Source organism: Nansenia antarctica (assembly GCF_963989245.1).
Source record: "Nansenia antarctica genome assembly, chromosome: 18".
In the NCBI taxonomy this organism is placed as follows: Eukaryota; Metazoa; Chordata; class Actinopteri; order Argentiniformes; family Microstomatidae; genus Nansenia; species Nansenia antarctica.
The window spans coordinates 6,127,249-6,147,248 of record NC_137691.1 but is presented as its reverse complement, the minus strand read 5'-3'; the positions used below and the strand labels follow the sequence as shown (position 1 = coordinate 6,147,248).

At 45.9% G+C, this 20,000-nt stretch overlaps 2 protein-coding genes across 2 annotated transcripts in view; one reads left to right on the top strand and one right to left on the bottom strand.

Annotated features, from left to right (window-relative positions):
- LOC308173292 (transmembrane protein 198-like) overlaps positions 1 to 18,637 on the top strand; it is a 21,933-nt gene extending 3,296 nt beyond the window's left edge. The window contains exons 2-5 of the mRNA XM_080548297.1: positions 12,136 to 12,461; positions 14,136 to 14,711; positions 15,427 to 15,575; positions 16,385 to 18,637. Of these exons, the coding sequence (XP_080404423.1) occupies positions 12,305 to 12,461; positions 14,136 to 14,711; positions 15,427 to 15,575; positions 16,385 to 16,534 (1,032 nt within the window). The 5' untranslated portion in view covers positions 12,136 to 12,304 and the 3' untranslated portion in view covers positions 16,535 to 18,637. The remainder of the gene's footprint in view (positions 1 to 12,135; positions 12,462 to 14,135; positions 14,712 to 15,426; positions 15,576 to 16,384) is intronic.
- Positions 18,638 to 19,471: 834 nt separating this feature from the next.
- Positions 19,472 to 20,000, bottom strand: part of mmp19 (matrix metallopeptidase 19) — a gene marked incomplete at its 3' end in the record, with an annotated part of 5,706 nt that continues 5,177 nt past the window's right edge. The window contains exons 8-9 of the mRNA XM_080548210.1: positions 19,946 to 20,000; positions 19,472 to 19,702 (exon numbers count right to left, since the gene is read on the bottom strand). The exon at positions 19,946 to 20,000 is cut by the window's right edge and continues 73 nt beyond it. Of these exons, the coding sequence (XP_080404336.1) occupies positions 19,472 to 19,702; positions 19,946 to 20,000 (286 nt within the window). The remainder of the gene's footprint in view (positions 19,703 to 19,945) is intronic.

The window sequence follows — 20,000 nt, the reverse complement described above, 5'->3', positions numbered from 1 at the left end:
GTGCTTGATGCAACTCGTTGACGATGTCGACAGTTTTACATCTAAGTCTCAAAACAACAATGTACAATGTACCGTAACTAAGCCTCACTTTGTTTGTTGTGTGATTGTTTCACAAACCTGCAGGTAACTTGGCTATTAAGAAAAGAACAAGGCTACCTCTGTTTTGAAGCACTGGACCCAGTATTACTACAGTAATATCCTGTCGCAGTGCAATGACTTTATCCAATACTTCATCCTCTGGAACCTTGAGTAAAACCCAGATTAGCATTCCAGCTCTATTTGGCTAACACACCCAGGCCTCCTGCGGTTCTCCCAGAGTCGCTGAGGAGTGGGATTAGCCCTGGTTCCCAGCTTAACCCTCCCGTCTTTTTAATGTTCGCTGATTCTAATGGTCTTACAGAGAGGGGACACGCTAGTACTGTAAGCTCCGGTCGGGACGACGTGGTCTTAGGTGACTGTAGTAGAGTGAAGTTATTGCATTCAGTGTAAGAGCTGCCGGTTAGGTATTGATGTACACTGTGTTTTTCATGATTCTACAAAGTTGTTAGAGTAGTCATAGAGTGGTCTATTAACTACTATGTCCTCATTGTGCCTCTCTCGGGGTTGCCACCCAGTGCTCTGTAAGCAAAGGCCTGGTTGGAGCAAGTTTCAAGTTTTAGGTTTATTCTTACGTCACATTACGCAAGCGTAAGAGAGTAAAGTTCTTAGGATTCGGTTCCTGACATTGCAGCACAAGACAATAAGGCAATAGGCATAATTCAAGATTTTCTTTAAAGTGACATAGCTAGTACAGGACATACAGTAGGTGACAAATTGATTTACAGTTAGCAGTATGTTGCAATTTGCAGACAATAAGGCACTAGGCATAACTCAATAAAAAGTGTCAATAGTACAGGACATAAGTAGTAGTGACTGTAGTAAAGTGAGCTCAAGGTTTAGGTAGTCCGTATGCATGGGATGTGCTCGCGGAGGATAGTCAATTGTCTACAGTAGGCTTGCTCATGAGCCTGATCGCCTGGTAGCTGTTGGTTAGCCTTTTTGGGGGAGTTTTGGCCCGGGGTTTGCTCTTCTTCTGTGCTGTGTACGTAGGCCCTGGCCTGCGCTGGGACAGTGTATTTATACGCTCAACCACACACTAGGATCTCCCACAAATGATCCTCTACAGTAAAGAGGGCCTCGGAATAGTTCGCATTCACAAGTGAAGTCTCTTGTTGTGGGCTAACCCGGCGAGAAAGATTCAGATATTCTTGTCCTGTAGAACTAATATAGGTGGCGGCGATAGAGGTTGATCTGGGTTTAGGAGAGCCCCGTTGTCTCAAAAGAGCAAGTCAAAAAGAGCCGCCTAAAAGAGGGGCAGTGGTTTTTTAGGTTGTGTAGACACCCATTCATCGACTAAATGGGGCACTCAAAGTATGGGGAGGATAGTGTTTTCTTTTGGGGCTGGGAAGATGCCTTGGAAAACTAGTAAGTAGTGTCCACGAAGGAGGGATATGAGAGGTATTTTAAGATGGGGAGAGCCCTTAAGGAGTAACTGTTATACAATTATACACTGGCACCAGACAGACAGACAGACAGACAGACAGACATGGGGGTAAAATAGCTGCTCTAGGCTTCTGTAAATGACAGAGTGGACTGGAAGTGACCAGAGATGTGTAGGTTGATGATGTGTGGGTGAACCCCCGCTACTCCCCCTCCTACGCATACAGTGCATGTACACTTGCCCCCACCCACGCGCGCACACACACATCCCCAACCACACATCCCCACCCACACACCCCCACCCACACACACATACACACACAAACACAAACACACTCACTTGTATACAGCAAAGCTAAGCTACACTCCACCACAACTACATTCTATCACACCCCATTGGTTTTTGATGATAGTCCATACTCTTGACAGTTTGAGAAATGGGTTCCAGTCTTCCAGACAAAGATGTCAAGTTTGAACTTGGCTAACAACACTGTTGCTTTACATGTACATTGAACATTATTCAACATTGAAGTGGATATTCTCAATTAGAAATGTGCACTGTGTGTGGAAAGGCATCCAATGAGTTCATGTGTTTATAGTATATAACACACCACACTTCTATTCTAATCTCACATTTTAATCACATGGTAATCATTGACACACTATAATCACCACTTTCTATATGTGACAGCAGCTAGTGAAAACCACGGACAAGTTGGCAACGAATCAAAAATGTTCTGACTTTTGTACAGAAAAATGTAAATACATTTCGACGTTGTTGAAAATCTCACTAGTCAAGCGAAAACATTGCAGTGCAATGGATTCGCTGAGTAATCACCACTACTCTACACTAACTCGGTAGTAGTGGGGATTACTCACCGAATCCATTGCATTGCAATATTTTGCCTCGACTAGCAAGTGTGTCATTGATTTTCAACAACGTTGACATTTATTTACATTTTTCGGAATAAAATCTGACCATTTGTTCGGTTGCCCGACTTGTTCCCGCTTTCATCAGCTGCTGCCACATAAGCCTTTAACTCATCTCATTGTCATCTGTCATTGTCATGTACAGGCTGCAATAGTAGCTAGCGTCCACAAAACCTCTTGAAACTGCCCTCATTCGGTTTAATACTTGCAGTTGTACACTACATAATCCCATATTGTTGTTCTAGCAGCTTTATTGTTTTTGTTTAACAACTGATTAAGATTATGGGGAGCGGGAGGTCATTCTTGGCTCTGAGCTGCACTGATTTCAAGCTGTTCCAAGAAAAAGGCACAAAATCCACATTTATGTAAACTTGGGAATTGTTGCTTGATGTGCATGGGTGGGATGATTGTTAGAGTTTGTGTGGATTAGATTTAGTATATTTGCTTGACTGTGTGTGGGTGTTTATGTGGGCGTATTGATACAGTCAGTGAGTGAGTGTGTGTGTGTGTGTGTGTGTGTGTGTGTGCCTGTGTTTGTGTTTGTGAGTGTGTATGAGTGTGTGTGAGTGTGTGTGAGTGTGTGTGTGTGTGTGTGTGTGTGTGTGTGTGCGTGCGTGCGCTCCTGTGTGTGCAATTCGGCAAATGTACATGTGGGTGGCTGCACGAGGAGTGTATTGGTGCGTATGTCAGTGCATGCGTGGACATACGAGTGTGTGTGTGAGTGGCTGCGTGTGTCACACACACATGTGACTTCGCCTCTTGAAAAAAAAGCCTCTTTTTATGTCTCTGTTCTTTTACTTACTGTAAGTGGGGGGGGTTTTCTTTTCTTTTTAGTAAGCAGCTCTCTACAATCTGGGTTGAAAGGGCCCCATTGTCTGGGCTCTAGTCTAAGACAGGAGGCGTGGAGTGGAGGAGCTTTTGGAAGAATAGGAACTCTGGGAGACTGATAAAACGATTAAAACATTTAAAGGGCTGTGCACAGTGTGTTAGACAGTGTGTTAGAGAGTGTTTTAGATAGTGTGTTACTGTTAAACAGTGTGTTAGACAGCGTGTTAAACAGTGTGTTAGACAGTGTGTTAGACAGTGTGTTAGACTGTGTGTTAGACTGTGTGTTAGACAGTGTGTTACTGTTAAACACTGTGCATCTCAAATTCTGTGTGTCCCCTCTGACTATCCTTCCTATAGTAGTTATGTTGGTCTGTGACTTGTTTCTAGTTCCCGACATTAAGCTTGGTGTATATAGGCTACACCTTTTTGGTTTCGGCTCCCCTTCATCCCCTAGACGTAGACAAGTAAGATCTGGGAGTCGTAACATCGAGTATGACTGTATGTACTTGGCCTTTGAGTCAGTCTCCATATGTGCCTGTATCAATGTAGAAATGGGATATGTTGCTCTGCCCCCTCAGTTCCCAGACATTCTCCTGCCTCCATGGTACTCTGGTACTGTATTGTGTTGGCCTGGCTTGGGCCCGGTTGTTCAAAACCCTTTAATCTGGATCAGAATGATCCTGATTCTGTTTCGCTATCCCAGGATCAGATCTATCTGACTGATTTTGAGTCGTATCGGGGGGGGGGGAAATCAGCCAGCTCGATCTGATCCTGGATAGCAAAAAAATAAAAATAAAAACAATTCTGATCCAGATTAAAAGTTTTGAACAACCGAGCCCTGGTGAGTGACTGGTAGGATGGTCAGTGTGAGTGTGAGTGTGAGTGTGAGTGTGAGTGTGAGTGTGAGTGTGTGTGCCTTGTCCCCTTTACGGTACCAGCACTGCTACTGTACTCCTACATCAAATTGTTTTTTATTAGCATGTAGAAAAAAAGCAATAGTTGTAAATACTGTACACACATACATCGGCATTAGCTTCAGCCTAGTACCTAGCCCAGTTCTCCTGAATACAGAATCTGAATCTTCTTAGAAGAGATTTCAAAACACGTGCAGAGAGCAGTAAAGCCTGTAGGTCTGAGTGTTAGAACGGTCTGTAAGTACATCCGTGTTGTAAGTACGTACTATATGTGCATGTCGGCCTCGGATCCTCTAGTGAAGTTACTCCCTCCTCAAATTACTTTCTAAATTCTATACATTCACACTCTGTAATTATCGCTCTGAATGGCTTATGAGTGTGCCCTCTCTCGCTCTGCCTCTCTTGCCCTCTCGCCCTCTCTCTCTCTCTCTCTCTCTCCCTCCTTCACTCTTTGTAGAGAAGAGTGCAGAGAAAACAGTTGGGACTTTCATGAGGAGATCTCTCTGCTCTCTGTCCAAGGCAAGCTCGGCTGAATGAAGGCTGGAGGCATAGAGGAGGGAGGGAGGGAGGGAGGGAGTTGAGGGAGGGAGGGAGGGGAGTTAAGGGGTGCAGTGCCAGCCAAAAGCACTGCAGGTCCCCCCTTTCGCCTCATTCACTCAGAGAAACAACAAAGTGTTGTTTGAAAGGCATTTGGTCAGGAGAAGAGAGAGAGAGGGAAGGAGAGAGAGAGGGAGAGAGAGTGGTCGGTTTATCACTAGCGTTGGAAAAATGTGAATGTGAAAGGGGCATAGAGAAGGCATTACATATTCTTGAGTCAGACAGCATTCTCACTCTTATTCACCGTGAGTGCGTAAAGAGTATCATAGATGTGGTTTTACCTTAGGAGGTCTACTCATGATTTATAGCTCGATGACTTAGAACCATGGTATTCATGTTTAATGATCAATAGAACATAGTCTCCATTATTTGCCCTGAAAGAGATGAAAGGGAGGCTGTGTGATGTGCTCAGTCGCCCCCACAGTGAAACACGGTCAGATCTTATGTGGAGTGCATCTCATTTTCTCCCCATTTTTTGGGGAGATACTAGATGACAAACAGACTCTTGTTCCCTGTTTTTTTTTCGGTCAAATGAGTACCACCATTAACGTAACACTTCTGCCTGAGATCTGCTTAGCATTCCTCATTTAGCTATTTTAGATAGACATTTTTACAAAATGGTTGAATATAATCTAAAGTCACTTTTCAGATGAATATACTGTATATCAGTTGGAGTACTATTCTTTTTTTTGTTTGGTACTTTTTTTCGTCCTGAGCAGGTCTGTGAAAGGGTTTATTCAAGTTGTGGAACATTCTGTTACACGATCCACAAAATCCGTCAATGCTTTTTAATGTCTTTTCGACAAAATGATGACAATGCCAGCCAGTATATTTAAATTTGGATTCATGGATGAGAGACTTGAATAATGGCCACCTTTTATATTGGTTTGGAGCTCATTTTATGGAACATATGGGACAAGTGTTTTACACAAAATAGTTTTGAGATGATTGCTCGCAAAAAACAAATGTAAAACATGTTTTTTGCCTCCCCGAGCTTCTCTGTTTTCCTGTGTAGTTCTCTCGTCAGATGAAACCCGTCAGATAAGTGGAGTCCACATGTTGACGCTCCGATTTCAAAATCCAACTCTTCCAGCGCTTCCGTCTCTGCTTCCTGCCTCAAAGGGAAAGGTCACCTCAGAAACAGTCCGCTTCACTGATCTCCACTTCCTCCTCTGGGCCTGCGCTTCCTGCCAATGAGAGAGGAGGGGGGGGGAAGGGGTTTGAAGGTCAGGGGGTCAGAGGTTGACGTTTCCCGCCTCATGGTGGATGCGGAAGCCTAATGGAATAATATAATAATAATATAATATGCCGTTTAGCTGACGCTTTTATCCAAGAGCTTACATGGCAGTATATATGGTCCCGGCGGGAATCAAACCCACAATCTAAGCGTTGTCAGCACCATGTTCTACCGGCTGAGCCACAGAGGACCACTAACAGAACAGATGGGATGAGTAGAGAGAGGTATGACGTCCTCCTGAAGCCCCTGTGTGGCTCATGTGATGATGACACCTGTAAGGGCAACAGAGGTGGTTCCATATGGCAACCATGGCAACCATATGTGACAGCAGCTGGTGAAAGTGGGAACAAATCGGCAACCAATCAAACGTTCAGACTTTTATTCTGAAAAATGTTAATAAATGTCAACGTTTGAGAATCAATGACACACTCCGCTAGTCAAGCCAAAATATTGCAATGGATTCGGTGAGTAATCCCCATTATAGATAGATAGATAGATAGATAGATAGATAGATAGATAGACTTTATTTGTCATTGCTACAGTACAGGTACCAAACAACGAAATTTAGGAGGGGAGGCTCCCCTGGTGTTTAGGAGAGGAAAAAGAAACACATTTTGGAAAAAGCATAGATGCATAAAATCACAAGAAGGTAAGGAGCTGGTTTACATCAATAGAGGCTATGTACACAATCCACTGTACTATACTGCACAGATAGTCAACTAGGGTTGTCATATTTCACAAGAAAGTATTTTTTCACATTATTTTAAAGTGTCACAGTTTGCAGGCTTGAAAATGTACATGTTTGTGCCTCAGCACTAGCTGCCATACAATCCGTCCGGACTTACCACCTTAGTTAGCGTAGAGTAGTGGGGTTTACTCACCGAATCCATTGCATTGCAATATTCTGGTTTAACTAGCGAGTGTGTCATTGATTTTCAACAACATTGACATTTATTTACATTTTCCAGAATAAAATCAGACCATTTGTTCTGGTCTTTTGTTGTGCAGATGACCCGCGTTTGACCCCAGTTGGCCACGTTGGTGCCGTGAAACACTGAAACACCTCTGCAGAGGTGGAGGTCAGTGGAATGTGAAGTGTGACACACAGAGGTGTTACAGTGGCCCACGGGCCCGTGTGACGAGGCGCCTAACCTAGGCTGAGACCTCAACATTTGCACTCTCCCGGCGCTAACGCTGAGGCTTTAGCTTCGACAGCTAACACAGTCTTGGTTGGCGCGCTGGCTGGGCAACCTTGTTTTGAACTCCAATCGGTAACACACATGTAAGCAGCATGTGATGATAATAATGCGTGAAGTTCTCTCTGTCGTTCGCTTTACAGAGGGCAACCGTGGTTAGCAGAGCAGCACACCGTTGTTGCGCGGTAACCACGGCAACCGGACAAACCACATCCATCCACGTGTTGACCCCGTCATCATCATCATCATTGTCCTCCTTTTACCGTTCCTCCTCAGTTTCGACCAATCAGTCATTGAGCCAGGGGCAGAGTGTTTGGAGTTAGAGTGCCTGGGGGCGATGAGGCGATGGGGGGGAGATGGGATTTACGGCTGTAGCTGTACGGAGGGTGTAGTTTTAGCGGCCTGGGCACGGTGCCCAGCCAGGGAGAGAGAGAGACGGCCCCGTCTCCCCATACCTCTCTCCCTGTGCCAACAAGCGGCGTCTCTAAACAGCTGGGCTGTAAACGTGGGGTTCTCAGCTGCTCCTGCATGCCTTCGAGCCACAGCACCCATGGAATGCCTGACCCTCCTCACACCCTTCACCCCCTTGATTAAACACACCCAAATTAGCTATGTGGGGAACCTGGGGTATGGCCCCCTGCCTGCCCCCCTGCCTGTTCCTCAGCTGTTGAGGACCGTGCCCCCTTCTGTAATGTGTTTATCCAGCAAGTGTTAAGTAGGGGGGGCGGGGGGGGGGGGCGACATTCTGAACTAGTTTCTTCCAAGGTCAGTTAATGTCATAATAAGTCATCCACTTGTGTGAGGTCTTTCGAAATGTTTGCTTTACGTTTGGTTTCATTTATTTCACTCTTTCAACACTAGTAGTCATCATTTGATACAGCTGTAGTCGTTGTAGCGTTAACGTTCGCCTGCCAAACGTAGCATTGACGTTTTGACTTTTTGTATGTTATTCTATGTAGATCGCAGGAGATATTTCTCAACTTGTCCTTTGGCAAAGACAGAACATGGACCCACGTCATATCCTCCTTATCTAGAGAGAACGGTCGTCAATATTAACATTCTAGACTGCAACCAGTAAGATCCCCCTCTTCACCCCCTCTTCACCCCCCCCGCCCCTCACCCCTCACCCCTCATCCACCCACCTAACACACACACACACCCTTCTCCCACCCACCCTTACCACCTCCTTCATGTTCTCCATCTCTAAGTGGTTTGCCTATTTCTCCAAGCGGTGTCAGTGGAGGTCAGGGTCTGGGCCTCGGAGCCTTTGTGCCGGCCCATAATGGCTTCATTCTCCCTCCCTCCCTCCCTCCCTTCATTCTCCCTCCCTCCCTCCCTCCCTCCCTCCCTCCCTCCCTCCCTTCATTCTCCCTCCCCGAGAGGAGCCGCGGACCGCTGGCCCCTCAGACACTGGCTGCTATTGTGACTCACAGAGGGACAATGTGGGGACAGACACACGGACGTGGGAGTCCCAGGGTGTGTGTGTGTGTGTGTGTGTGTGTGTGTGTGTGTGTGTGTTTGTGTGTGTGTGGGTGGGTGCGTGCGTCCGAGTGTGCGTGAGTGTGAGCAAGTGTGTGTGCGTGTGAGTGCGTGCACGCGCATGCGTGCGTGGTTACTGGTTGCAGTCTAGAATGCTAATATCGTCGACCATTCTCACTAGATAAGGAGGAAGTGACGTAGCTCCATGTTCGTCTGGCCAAAGGACAAGTTGAGACATGTCTACTCCATAGAATAACGTAGTGGGTTGTTGTTGCTGAATGAGTGTCTAGTACGTACCCATGACATCGCTTTGTCATCCTCTGAACTTATGAAGTTAGTCTCTCGCTCTGCTGTTCTCCTATTTCTGCTTTTATTACAGTTGAGAACAGTGTTATTCGTGTTTGAATGGGCTGTTGACTGTTTACTCATATATATATATGTTACGGTACATGTGGGAATACGGTACATGTGGGAAAACTAGGGTTAGGGTTAGGTGCTACGTCGACTTGGTACATGCTGGCAAGTCTAACCCTAACCCTAACCCTAATCCTAACCCTAATCCTAACCCTAACCCTAACCCTAACCATAGCACCCTAGCACCTAACCCTAACCCTAGTTTTCCCACATGTACCGTATTCCCACATGTACCGTAACATGTTAGGTGCATGTTATGGTACATGTGGGAATACGGTACATGTGGGAAAACTAGGGTTAGGGTTAGGTGCTAGGGTGCTAGGGTTAGGGTTAGGGTTAGACGTGCCAGCATGTACCAAGTCGACGTTTTATGCTGCCATGTCCCCGGAAATGCCAACATAAACCGTTTCCCCACATGTACCGTAACATATATACAATATGAGACATACTGTACAGGATTTATTGTATGTAAATATCATATTTCAGCTCAGTCTGAAGGATTTATTCGGCTCTCAGACGTACAACAATATGAAAGACCAGGGGGTACTGTGGAGCCCTCAGCCAGCCAGATCATTTGTCTTTGAGTTCTGTCTCTTCTCTCTTTTGAAAACAGTGCGAGACAGAACAGATAGGAGTATCGAGGCAGAGACAGAGAGGCAGACACTGAAGGACTGGATAGCTGGACGCAGCGAGAGAGCTCTACCATCTCTGGAAAAAGAGAGTGAACACATGAGCAACTTTCCAACGGGTCCTCATTCTTTCCATGTCAAGTCACGGGCAGGTCATAATGTATAGCCTTGTGTCTGTGTCTCAGAGAGAGAGAGAGAGAGAGAGAGAGAGAGAGAGAGAGAGAGAGAGGGAGGGGGAAAAGAGAAGAAAGGGGGGGGGGGGGGGGGAGTTTGAAGGAGAGACAATTTTGGAGTATTAAGAAAGGGGGGGCCGGGGGGGTTTGAAGGAGAGAGATGATTTTGGAGTATGAAGGAAGGACGGAGGGAGGGAGGAAGGGAGATAGATGAAGAGAAAGGGAGGGACAGAGAGCAGATGAGGAGAGCAGGCAGAGACCGACTGTTTTCCTCCTGAACTGAAAACGTGACTGAGCTGTAATCGGATCGGAACGGTAGTGACATCATAACGGAGGCCTGCAGCCAGCAGCCCCCGAGAGAGCGGCCCACCCTGAGCCCCGAATCCACACACCTCCCCTACCTCCCCACACCTCACCTCCCTCCCCACACCTCCCCTCCCTCACCTCCCTCCCCACACCTCCCCTACCTCCCCTACCTCCCCACACCTCCCCTCCCTCACCTCCCCACACCTCCCCTATCTCACCTCCCTCCCCTACCTCACCTCCCTCCCCTACCATCCCTACCTCACCTCCCTCTGCTAGCTCCCCACTTTTGTTTTATTCTAGTCAGAATTATATAATTTTTGGTTTTTATCTTCACACTTGCTTTGGCAATGTAAATGTGTGTTTCCCATGCCAATAAGCCCCTTTATTGAATCAGTTGAAATTAAATAGAAAATTGAATTGAGAAGGGGTTAACCCCTCACATGACTCAGTCATCTTGAGCAACACTTCTGATTCAGTCAGTTCTTGTACCTTTGCGCCAATGTTTTTACTGCATAGTTTTACAACTAGGCGCATTTCAGAGAGACTTTTAACATAAACAAATGACCTCTACTTTGGCACCATTAAACTTGAGTTGCTGTTGTTATCATCCGTCGTGCATATGCTCACAGAAAAAAGGGGTCAAACGTACACTGAACTGAACAGCCAATTTAGGAGTGAACATCTGCCACTGAGTAGCTTGTAATCTAGTCTTCATCTAGTAGAGCAAACAGATACAGCATTGTCGTCTTCAGTGTGGTGGTTTTGAATGAAACCGAAGGCATGAATTGACTTTTTGTTACAGAATGGGAAGTGTCTCTCTATGGCTTGGTTGGCCATGTTTACTGTATGTGCCCAAATTTTGACTGTGGCCATGGCAACCCAGAGTCGGCTGGGCTATGTGGAGATTATACAACAGTACTGTGTGTTATGGGAGGGAAGCATATGGAGTCTCTGGCGGTGAGTCACGTTATGCAGAGTCACTAGGGAGAAGTCACAGTTGGCCGACAGATTTCACACTTTCCTTGAAGCCTCGGGGAACACCACGGGGATGGGGGGGTGAGGCGGGGGTGAGGGGTTGGTGGGTCTGAGGCAGAGTTGGTGGGGTAGGGGGGGAGGAGGTTTGATTGATTGATTGATTGAAAACCTTTATTGTCCCCAATGGGGAAATTTTGTTGTCAAACAGCTCAGTTAGGGCAGAAAACATTCAGTACAGAAAACAGAAAAACATTCAATAAAAAACATAAAACAGTGCAGGCTCAATAAGTAAAAAGTTCCAAAAGTTCCATCTCCAGGTCTCCCCCACCCTGCAGGGCCTGGTTGTAGAGTCGGAGTGCAGCTGGAATAAAGGACTGTCCAAATCTTTTTGTACTTTGACGGGGGAGAACAAATCTGTGGCTGAACTTGCTCCTCATCCCTGCCAGCTCGCAGTACATCGGGTGGGAGGGATTGGCCAGCATGGCCGCCAGTTTTTTCCCCATCCTCTGTTCTGCCACCACCTCTAGGCTGTCCAGCCCGGTCCCCACCACAGAGCTGGCCTTCTTCACCAGTTTGTTTAGCTTCGCAGCATCCCTGGCACAGATGTTTCCACCCCAGCAGGCCACGGCGAAGAACAGAACGCTGGCAACCACCGACTGATAAAACATTTGCAGCAGCTTGTTGCAGACACCGAAAGACCTCAGCCTTCTCAGGAACAGTCCACCATGTTTGCAACTCACTTCATCTCACTACTATGGGTCTTCAATGTTGTGTATGTCTATGTCTAATATGGCCAATCTCGAAGCGACTGTTTGTGAGATCGTGTCAAGTTGTGTCAAGATGTCTGCTGCTCACGTCCCTTTCCCGGCACCGTGTCCTCCTAACAACAAACACGCTACACAGTCTTTTAGTTTTTGAAGCTTTTGTGTGATGTTTTGTGTTGTGACTGATCCCAGATCCTCCTCTTTCCTATTTCAGGCAACCAAAGCTGCTCTGATGGACTCTAGATAACGCCATCGGTTCTTCTGCTCCCCCAACCCAAACTTCAACCCCCCCCCGCCCTCCCTCCCTCCCTCCCTCCACCACCCCCTCCTCCTTCACCTCCTTCTCGTCATCTCCCTGGTCGTGGTCTGACGTGGTCCCCAAGATGGCGGACCCCTCTGGGCTGGTCCCTGACGGGGCTGGGGCGGGCGACGCGGCTGAGGTGGACGTCTGTAGTCTGGAGATCGAGAGGACGTATGAGATCATCCCCGCCGTGATCTGCTCCATGTGCTGCCTGTTCGGCATCATCTACTGCTTCTTCGGTAAGGTCCACTAAGGTCACAGAGACCCCTCAAAGACCTTGACGTCAACGAACCCACTAACGCTTCATAACAACACCTGTCAAGCGGATAGAATGTGTATATATATATATATATATATCCAAACACACCGTGGTGTCAGTGCTGTGTGCCTTGGTATAGCCTTTGGTAAGGCATGACTAATTTGTCAGTTATATTAATCATTTGTGTCTGTTATGGCATCCTTCCGCGGTGTTGAAAGCGTTATGCCTAACCGATGTTGAGAAATGAAAGACATCTGGCCCGTTTATGGGATGACTGCATCTATCACCCTATTGTGTGTGTGTTGCACGACACGGTAATCACAGCTAGAACTTCCATCATACACAGATGACAATCATTAACCCAGAGAGATGACTTCACGCTTTAAGGATTTTTGGGCAACAACAGCCACCGTAGAGCATTAGGCTGGCATCATGATCAGTCTCTCACCAGAGTCATTAGGATCTCCCCCCTAGTTAGCTGATTAGCCCTCAACACCACCACGTCACTTTGGAGTCACTTTCTGCATTTATATATGGGCCGGCTGTGGCGCAGGAGGTAGAGTTGGCGTCTAATGATCGCGATGTTGGCAGATCGGCGGTTCGAGCCCCGACTGGTCACATGTCGAAGTGTCCTTGGGCAAGACACTGAACCCCCAAATTGCTCCCAATGAGCAGGCTGGTGCCTTGCATGGCAGCTTGCCGCCATTGGTGTGTGAATGTATGTGTGAATGGGTGAATGAGAGGCCGTTGTAAAGAGCTTTGGAGTAAGTCAGTCCATTTACCATTTATATATATATATATATATATATATACAGTATATATACATATATATATATATATTTATATATCCTGACAGAGGATCACTGACTACATTTGTGACAGGGTCTGGTGGAGTCCCCAAGTAGGGCATGGTCATGTTTCAGGTTTTTTGAAAATTACAGATCATGAAAGTGCAGATTGTAAGCTTTCACATGACGAGTCATACATTGAAATCCGAAAATAGTCGAAAAAGATATGCTTATTTTGAATGTTGGTACACCTCAAACCAAATATAGGAGGAACTCGCTCTGAATCAAAACAGACACGTTTGCTACCATCGTGTTGGTCGCTAGCTAGCAGCCGAGAAGGAACATCGCTATGAACATCTAACTGCATGGTTAGCACATCACAACAACATGCTGATAGAACATCATCATGCTCAAAACACATTATAAGTACACATAATTAGATGATCACACAGTCCTTGCTTTTGAACACACATCCTAAAACGAAAGTTTGTTTACCAGCCATGTCTAATCACTAACTCAATAGCCTGAAGGAGGGTGGCTCTTCAACACTTCAACCTTTCTAATATGAAAAGTTTTTTCTTTTCTTTCTTATTTTTCAAGAAGCTTTTTGGACATTTGCGCGACTTGAGAATCGCTGACATGCAAGACCTCCTTACCAGACCGTGTCACATTTGTTCATTCTTAATGCGCTAGCTACTGAGGCTGTATGCTAAACTGTATACAGTACAACCTTGCTTGGCTAGAATTGGACCTTAAATGGAATCCTTTCCTCTCCCCCCTCCCCCCTCCATCCTCCTTATCTCTCTGTCTCCCTCTCTTCACCCCTTCTTCATCTTCTCTCTCCTTCTCTCTCTCTCTCTCTCCAGGCTACCGCTGTTTCAAGGCGGTCATGTTCCTCTCGGGCCTCATGTTCGGCTCGGTCGTCATCTTCCTGCTGTGCCACAAGGAGCGCGTGCTGGACACCCAGCTGAGCGTGGAGGCCAGCGCGGGCATCGGCCTGGGCATCGGCCTGCTGTGCGGCCTGGTCACCATGCTGGTGCGCAGCGTGGGACTCTTCATGACGGGCCTGCTGCTGGGCCTCTTGCTCGCCCTCGCCGCCCTCCTGGTGGCCCACCAGTTCTACACGCCGACCACGGTGTGGGTGCCCCTGGGCGCGCTGCTGGGTGCCGGGATGCTGTTCGCGGTGCTCACGCTGCAGTGGCAGAAGCCCTTCACCGTGCTCTCCACGTCCGTGTTCGGGGCGGCCATCATGACGGTGTGCGCCGACTACTTTGTGGAGATGCTGGCGCTGGGCATGCACGTGTACGAGTGCCTGCGTCTGGCGCCCGCGCTGCCTCTCTGCTGGTACAGCTGGGTCATCATGGGCATCTGGCCGGCGCTAAGCATGATGGGAGTTCTGGTGCAGTGGAAGCTGACCGCCGAGGGGTTCTCACACACTGAGGGTGAGTAATAATAATAATAATAATAATAATAATAATAATAATAATAATAATACATTAGACTTATATAGCGCTTTTCTAGACACTCAAAGACGCTTTACAAACTGAAAAGATTGAGTAGTAATAATAAAAAGAAACAAAAGGTAAATAGAAGAAAGTATAGGGGCCTAATTGAGGTAGTGCTGGGGACACATGGGAAGGGGAGGGGGAGAGGGTTAACTGGTGAGTACACTGCAAAAAGTCAGCTCTCAAAAACAAGAAAGAAAAGCAATGAAATGGGGGAATATTGCTTAAAATAAGCATAATGATCTGCCAACAGAACAGGGACATTTCACTTGTCAAGTAAAATATATCTTAAAACTAGTGCAGTCAGACAAAAAACAAGCATATTGCCTTCATTTCAGATATTTAATCTTACTTAGATCTACTTTTTGCAGTGTACTGTGATAAGGGTTTGTTTGTGATGTACTACATGCGTGCTGTGTGTGTCGTCTATTGGAATGGGTTCCCTGTTATCCGTGCGATGACGTTACGTGTTGTCGGAACAACTCCCAACTGTCATGGAAACAAATTGTTTTGTTGGCTCGCAGCCTCGCACTGACTGGCCTGTGTGGTTCCCCTCATTGTCTCATGCTGTCTTGAGAATGACTCAAGAATATGACTCAGGAGGAATATGACTCAGAATTAGTTCAACTTTTTCTTTCTCTCCCTCTCTCAGTCATCATCAGCAGAAGGCAGAAGAGGGTCCAGCTGATGAGGATCAGACAGAAAGACGCCAAGAAGCGTCAGCAGGCCGGAGGTCAGGAGGGCACCTACCGCCGCAAGCCCACCCCTGTCAAACGCTACGCTGGAGACCTACTGGCCCCGGTGAGTCTCACTCTCAACACACCCAGCACAGACTAGATCTACTGGCCCCGGTGCGTCTCAACATAACATACCCAGCGCAGACTAGACTCCTACCTAAAGAGTTCAGTCTAATGACCATCAGTGTAAAAAAAAAACTAATTTTTGTCAATGTCAGTTCAGTGAGTTTCTGATCGTCATTCCCAGAGATCTGATGAAGCAGAAGCTGTCCCTGTTGTAGAAACCAACATTTTCACTATTTTTGGTTTTGGGGAGGATCCAAATATACCACTTTTGCAGTAACATATTGTTATACAACCATCCATTTAATAAAATAGACATCAAAGATATGAAAAAAATAAAAAAACATGGTTGTGCTTTGTTTAGTTCCTCTACTAATTGAAGTGAAGCTTCTCTTTTTACTCTTAACTCCATTGTGTATAAACCCTTCTTACGTTACCCTACTGATCATGTTCCCTCTCTCCCTCTCTCTCTCTCTCTCTCTGTCTCTCTTTCTCCCCCCTCTCTCTCACTCCTGCTGTCTCCCCCCCACCCCTCTCTCTCTCTGTGTCTCTCTCTCCCTTTTCCCTCTCTCTCTCTCTCCCTCTCTTTCTCCCCCGCCTCTCTCTCACACACCTGCTGTCTCTCTCCCCCCCCCTCTGTGTCTCTCTCTCTCTCATCTCTCTCTCCTCTGTGTCTCTCTCTCTCATCTCTCTCTCCTCTGTTCTCTCTTCTCTCATCTCTCTCTCTCCTCTGTGTCTCTCTCTCTCTCATCTCTCTCTCCTCTGTTCTCTCTTCTCTCTTCTCTCTCTCTCCTCTGTTCTCTCTCTCAGAGCTACCTGCAGAGTCTGAGGGACAGGCAGATGGGCACGGGCACCTCCCTCAGCAGCCTGGGCACTGCCAACCACACCATGATCGACTTTGACTACGAGACCGGCTCCACCGTGCCGCTCACGGCCACCACACCCGTCTGCAGGGTCTGAGCACTGGGCAGCACTCCATCCCTTACAGCCTTTCCCAACGTACTGTAGTATAGTATCGGCTCCTCTGGGGGCCTCTGATCTCTGTCGTAAAGACCAATCCGTTATTGTAGACAATGTGAGAGTCGACTGAATCTTGAATCTCCTTCCACTGTGCTGGAATTAGGCCATTTGGTCGCCTTCCATCTGACGATCAACGCAGTGTAGTACACCACCACCACCACCAGTGTATACCTCTCAATCTGTCATTGCTGGGTGAAGACTGGAGTTCAATGGGACGGTTTCTCCGTCTGGTAGAACGGTATGGGTGGGGGGGGGGCGGGTGGTGAGGTGTTTTGGGCCCCTGTTTGATGTGTGCTGTAACCACTCTGTCAATAGGACTGGGCTTGTGGGACGTCTCCCTGTGTTGTGTCTGCTCCGGGCACTGACAGCTCAATGTGAAAAGTCTGAAGGTCACTTATGCCAGTGAGCGAGAGAGAGAGAGAGAGAGAGAGAGAGAGGCATGATCTGAATTGCCTGTGGATTTCGAGAAAACACAAAGTAAAGAGAAAGCAAAGAATCGGGCAAAGTGCTCTGACTTTGAGGCCATTGACTCTCTCTCTCTGTCTGATGCCAATATGGTTGAATACTAATGAGAGAGAGAAACAGAAATACATTTTTGCACAGAAATTGAAATGGCGAATATGAATAAGTCGAGATACCGCCTCGAAGGACATTAACTTTTTTGAAATTGAAGTAATCTGTAATCTGTGCTTTTATGACTTGAATGAACCACCAGTGGCATGTACAGTACCTTGTGTTAGCAGCTGTGGACATCCGCACCACAGAACAGCAGAAGTGACTGTTGTTGAGAAGGCACTGTGACGGAAGAGAGGAGCGGACACGGCAGCCATTGAAACCTACTCTATGTTTGCTGTGTATGTGTGCGAGTACATACAGTAAGTGTATGTGAGTGTGTTTGTAATGTGTGTGTATGTTGATACTGTATGTTTACCGGTCCCTTTTTGATTATTGGTGAATATAACTGCCTTTTTGTACAGTGTTTTGTGTAGAATATTCAAGTCTTAGGATGCTATGAGAAACTGAAGTACACACCTGAGAGATACTTGGCCGCCATTTTGTGCCTCAGAACAATGAAGATAACGTGGGCAACTGTGACAAAGGAAAGGCACAAAATGTAGGAACTACAGTGCCTTTTGGGGGACATTACCGAAAAAGCAATAGTACAATACTATGTTTTATGAAACCACACTTGGTCATTGCAAATGTCAGTTGTTTTGGTGCAATTTATTGGACAGTTTTTACCTATGTATTACCTGTATTCAATTATTTATATGATAAATAACATGCCTCTATGGGACCGTTATGCCTAGGCGTACATTTGCCATAATATAGGTTATACAGTAGCCTTGAAAGGAAATATCTTTTTTATTTTTATTTTACTTTTAGACTGTTAGATTTTACAGGGACAATACTCTCACAACTATTCTGAATCTGTACAGAACATTTGATGGGAAATTTAAAACATAAACCATTAAATTAGTATAAAAACAAAAGCTGTCTTTGAGTTGTCTGAAGCAAATAAATGGCTCTACACCTAGAAACAGCTGCCAAACTGTGCCCCCTTGTGGTAGGAATCATGGAGGGTCTAATTTCTGCCTCCTGATCGGTCAGTAGTGGTGGTGTTGTGGCAGCTCCGGAGTTTAGTAACCTATAAGCATCATAGCGTGACGTTAGAATTATAAGGTTCTATCTCAATTTTTGTCAAAATTGAGTTTTTTTACATAATCTGATCCATTAGGTGTTTATTAATGCCTGTGTGGTGTTATTTTTTAAATGTTGAAATTTTTGAGTTAGTAATTCAGGAAATACAAAGGTTCCATCTCACAAAACATAATGGCATGTAAAAACTTTGACGCACAATATCTCTGAACTGCCCTAAACGGAGATAGAACCTTATAATTCTACGCTCACGATACATGAAAACAAAATGCTTTTCGTCACATCTAACATCAAGTATTGTTTTAATTGTTATATCTCTGTTGTTCATATCAGGGTAGGTTCAGGTCATAAAGGAAACGAGGCCTGTGAAGATTTTTTTTATTGTTAACTGTCATGACTGATTTGTTAATTACTTTTTGAGCAAATAAATCATGAAAAAGTCATCGAACCAATGTACAAAAAAATCTATGCCAAGAGGTACACAATGTGATTTCCTTTCAGCTTATGAGTTATTGCAGTAGATTATACAAACGTTAGCGTATTTACAGTACATTGTTATGAACAAGTTGCAAAAGCTTCATAAAAATGTGTCAGTGATATCAGGAAAATGCAGGAAAATCAGTGATATCATCATATACAACGCATGATTCTCTTATGAGTGGTGAGAATATTCACAAAGGCATACAAACACAGAACACGACTGGCCACACAACCACTTTATCAGACCTGTCCACAATAATCTGCAAGACAAACTGCAGGAGAAATGTGAAGTGATGTATAGACACCATTGAATCCAGTATAAATACTGAGAAGCGGGCGCATATTAACTGAACAACCCCATCGTCCACATACAGGGTGTTGTGAGGGCCCCTATCTGAAATAACACAACAAACAACCTCTCCACACTGTTGCAAATGACGCGTAACGTAGCACAATACTCTAATGAATGTCTCCCTCACTCATGACACACTTTAAATAGCTTTCACTCTGCAAAACAATGAAGAATAACATTTCGCATAATAACATTTACATTTCACGGACCATTCCATTTCCCCAAAAAAATCCCATTGCTATTGGTTACCAGCACCATCACAGTGAGAACACAGTGTTATATCACAGTGTGGGGTTATGGTTGGTCGTGTGCTTCCCTGAATGTCAATTGAGCTCCAGCACCCTAATTGAGCCTCATGGTGTCTGCTGCCCCCTAGTGTTTGACCACTAGCAGCGCATCCAACGTTCCTTCTTGCTGAGTGGGTAGCCCCTCTCCACGGACAGTAGCTTGTTCACGCGCCAGTACTTGTCCCCCTTGAAGAAGTAGATCTTGCCGTTGGTCCAGGTGAAGGCTGCGTCTGGGCTGGGGGGCAGCCCGGTGAAGAGGTTGGAGATGGGTTTGGGGTACACACTGAGGTTACTGTACAACAGCTCATCCCACTGCCAGTACCCAGAGCCCTGGGGAAACATGACAGAGATAAATAGATGTTGTCAGTATTTCAAAAGGAGGCCATAGATTAATAATAATATATTTATAATAAATGAGTGGGTAGAAAGCTGTGAATGGCTCATTGTATTGTTATTTGTCAAATGTCACATATTACCATTAGTTTTAAACTATAAAACTTAGTCCTACTATTATTGTTTTGTTAAATGTAGGTGAAAAGAGGTGCTGATTTGGTTGTGTTGTGTTGAATTCACCTTGAAAAAGACCAGCTTCCTGTTCTTCTCCAGGTACAAGGCAGCGTCGATGTTG